Raw genomic sequence first — 2,641 nt, forward strand, 5'->3', positions numbered from 1 at the left:
CCGCCCCCGACGCCACCGCCGACGCCCACGCCGGCAGCCGTGTCCGAGGCGAAGCGTGGCCGCTCGCGCGCCCTGAGCCAGGCGCTGCAGGAGGCGATGGAGCAGCAGCTGGACGAGGAGGACGTGTCAGAGGCGTCGCCGCTGCTCGTGTCGCCGCCGTCCACGCCCCTGGAGCCCCGCGTGATGGTCGCCACGCCGACGGTGCTGCCGCCGCCGCCGCCTTTCCAGTCGCCTCCCTCTTCCAAGTGCAGGGTCAAGTTCAACGTCGCCAGGACCCCCTCGACTGCATCGTCTACACCTTGTGAGCCCTAGAGATTCGAGTGCCACACTGGATGTAACCGTAAACGTGCTGTGTACTAGGGGCGGGGTGGGCTACTCGCACTTGGTCTAGGCCGGATGTGTGGCCTCACGGTTAGTGAAGTCAAGTCTATCAGTCACTGCAGTGAGTGAGAAACATGATATATTTATGGGACAGAACAACCAGGGTAGGGTGGGGCCTAGCCCACTTCCAGTAATATCACTGTTGTTTTCAGGGTGAAAATATCGCACAGTACAAGATGGTCTCCCTTTCGTCCTGCTCCGCGGCTGCCCTTCCGTCATCTATTTTGCGTTTTCTCTCTGCGGCGGGGAGCCCCGCCCCACCCTTCCCTGCTCGGCCGCGCCCCGCCGCGCCTGGAACGGTTCAAACTAACAAAGGGTCCCGCGCCTCTCTCCTTTTGTTGCAGCCGGATACCTGGACTCCGTCGACGCCCTGGGGATCGAGTTGCCGACGCCTGCTCCGGTCGGCGGACACAGCGCGAGGGACGCCAACTCCACGGACACGGACCTCATCTTCCTGGAGAGCATAGCAAGGAGAGAGGTGGGTTTACGGTTGTGGTCGTTACATTGCTCGCGATTTTCGACACACTAAGCTATTATGCATACAGAATTTTCGAGTACTTTTGTGCAAACGATACTCCAGGAGGAGTAAGTGAATCTTCTATGGACGCGTCCCATCACTGGAAAAACAAAGGTGGAACTGGGACTTGCTGCCTTTTAAAAGGTGCTAGATTTTAGTGCCTGTATAAAAGCACAAAAGTGTCGCAGGGCACTAAAATTTAGCACCTTTTAGTCTTTCCAGGGCTGCTAATTCGTTCGTGCATCTACACAGGCTTAAATTCATTAGCACCTCCAGAAGGATATCCATATTCCTACGACCTTTGTTTTCCCAGTGATACCCGAGGCGACACCAGAGGCTTTGTTGTTGCCGGGGCAAGTACTTCGAGCCATAATTAGGAAGGAAGGGGGATGAAGACATTTCGCGAAAGGCCAGGAGGGCCAGGAGGGCCCGTGAGGTTGAACTAGGAGGGAGGGGTTAGAGTTGTCGTTATCTGATGGTGACAGTGGGGTAAGGGCGGTGCGGCTAGGGTGGGGCGAGGGTTGGGCGGCAGGGCGCCGGCTGGCACCGCGGTGCCCGGGGGTGCCGCGGCGCGTCGCCATGCCAGTCCGTCGCCGTCCCCCATGGAGCGCTGTCGCACGCCGCCGAGCACCCCGCACTCCCACAGCAGGACGATCCTGGACAGGCGCGGCGCCATGGCGGGCACGGGCCCCGGCGCCCAGGGCCGTCGCGTCGGCGGGGCCAGGATCAGGCCGAGGACGTGCTCCGTCGAGGTCAACGTGGACGTCAAGGGCTCCAGCAACGTGGGCATCGACGTGCAGGTCACCAGGCCAGTGAAGCTGTGGGTATGTGGCGACTCGAGAGCCGAGGACGGCGTTAGATCAACAATCCAAATCCAAATTAGTGTATATTATACTTTAGCTACAAAGGAGTTAGAATATTTCACCAGTTCTCCGGCACCGTGGGTTTGGTATGGAAAAGATCGACCGCTGTCGGCGCGGCTCGGACACCCCCCTCCCTCCCCCTATCCAATCGCTATAACGTGACTGGCGGCGATTACCCCCTCCCCCCCTCTCTCTCCACTGCCATAGCTGCCCCATTCGTCCAACCTTTTCTTCTCCACTCCCCCAAGGGGCGCGAGCAGGAGGGTAGGCGACGCGCCACCCACCCGCACAGCGTTTCCTTGCGCGGCCGGGGAACGCCACCGGCGCCACCGCGGCCCGGCCCCGGTGACAAGAAGACAGGACGCGTGCCGCTGCTGCAAACGGCGCGTGACAAACTGCCGCCAATTTTCAAAAGCCGCTCCGGTCTTCTCTCCCTCGCTCGCCTCCCGCCCCCGCCCCCGCCACTGTCGCTATTACGCCATTCATGCAGGCGGCAGCGCCGCGCCGCCGCCGGACAAAAACGAGCGTCCGCGCGCTGATCCAGAAAAAAGTAGAGGGAGAACGAGGAATAAGCGGTATCAAAACAATGCCAGTCACGGCAGCGAAGCGCTGCTCCTGCGAGGCGGTGTGACATTGCGGCCGGGAGGCGGAGCGCCGTGCGGCGGCCGGGTAGGCAACCCGAGCGCTGCAGCGCGGCGGCGCGCGCGCGCTGCCTACCCGCCAGGCGCCAGGAGGGAGCCATCATGGGAGGAGCTCGTATACGTTTCGTGTACTACGATAATGTGTAGTGCTCTCCCGCGCCGCATCCTGCGCGTAGCAAGCCATGCGGGGCGTTGTTTTAAAGGCCGGCCATTCATTCATGACGCCCCCTCCCCCCCCC

General features: G+C 61.5%; 2 protein-coding genes across 2 annotated transcripts in view; both read left to right on the forward strand.

Moving 5' to 3' along the window:
- LOC113212413 (uncharacterized) overlaps nt 1-2,641 on the forward strand; it is a gene marked incomplete in the record, with an annotated part of 51,076 nt that overhangs the window by 48,342 nt on the left and 93 nt on the right.
- The window catches only part of LOC113209606 (protein PALS2), an 18,446-nt gene continuing 15,886 nt past the window's right edge, over nt 82-2,641 (forward strand). Inside the window, exons 1-2 of the mRNA XM_026427228.2 lie at nt 82-301; nt 726-859. Coding sequence (XP_026283013.2) covers nt 97-301; nt 726-859 — 339 coding nt within the window. The 5' untranslated portion in view covers nt 82-96. The remainder of the gene's footprint in view (nt 302-725; nt 860-2,641) is intronic.

The sequence above is a fragment of the Frankliniella occidentalis genome, unplaced genomic scaffold (genome assembly GCF_000697945.3).
Source record: "Frankliniella occidentalis isolate FOCC.00 unplaced genomic scaffold, Focc_3.1 Scaffold93, whole genome shotgun sequence".
NCBI classification, from domain to species: Eukaryota; Metazoa; Arthropoda; class Insecta; order Thysanoptera; family Thripidae; genus Frankliniella; species Frankliniella occidentalis.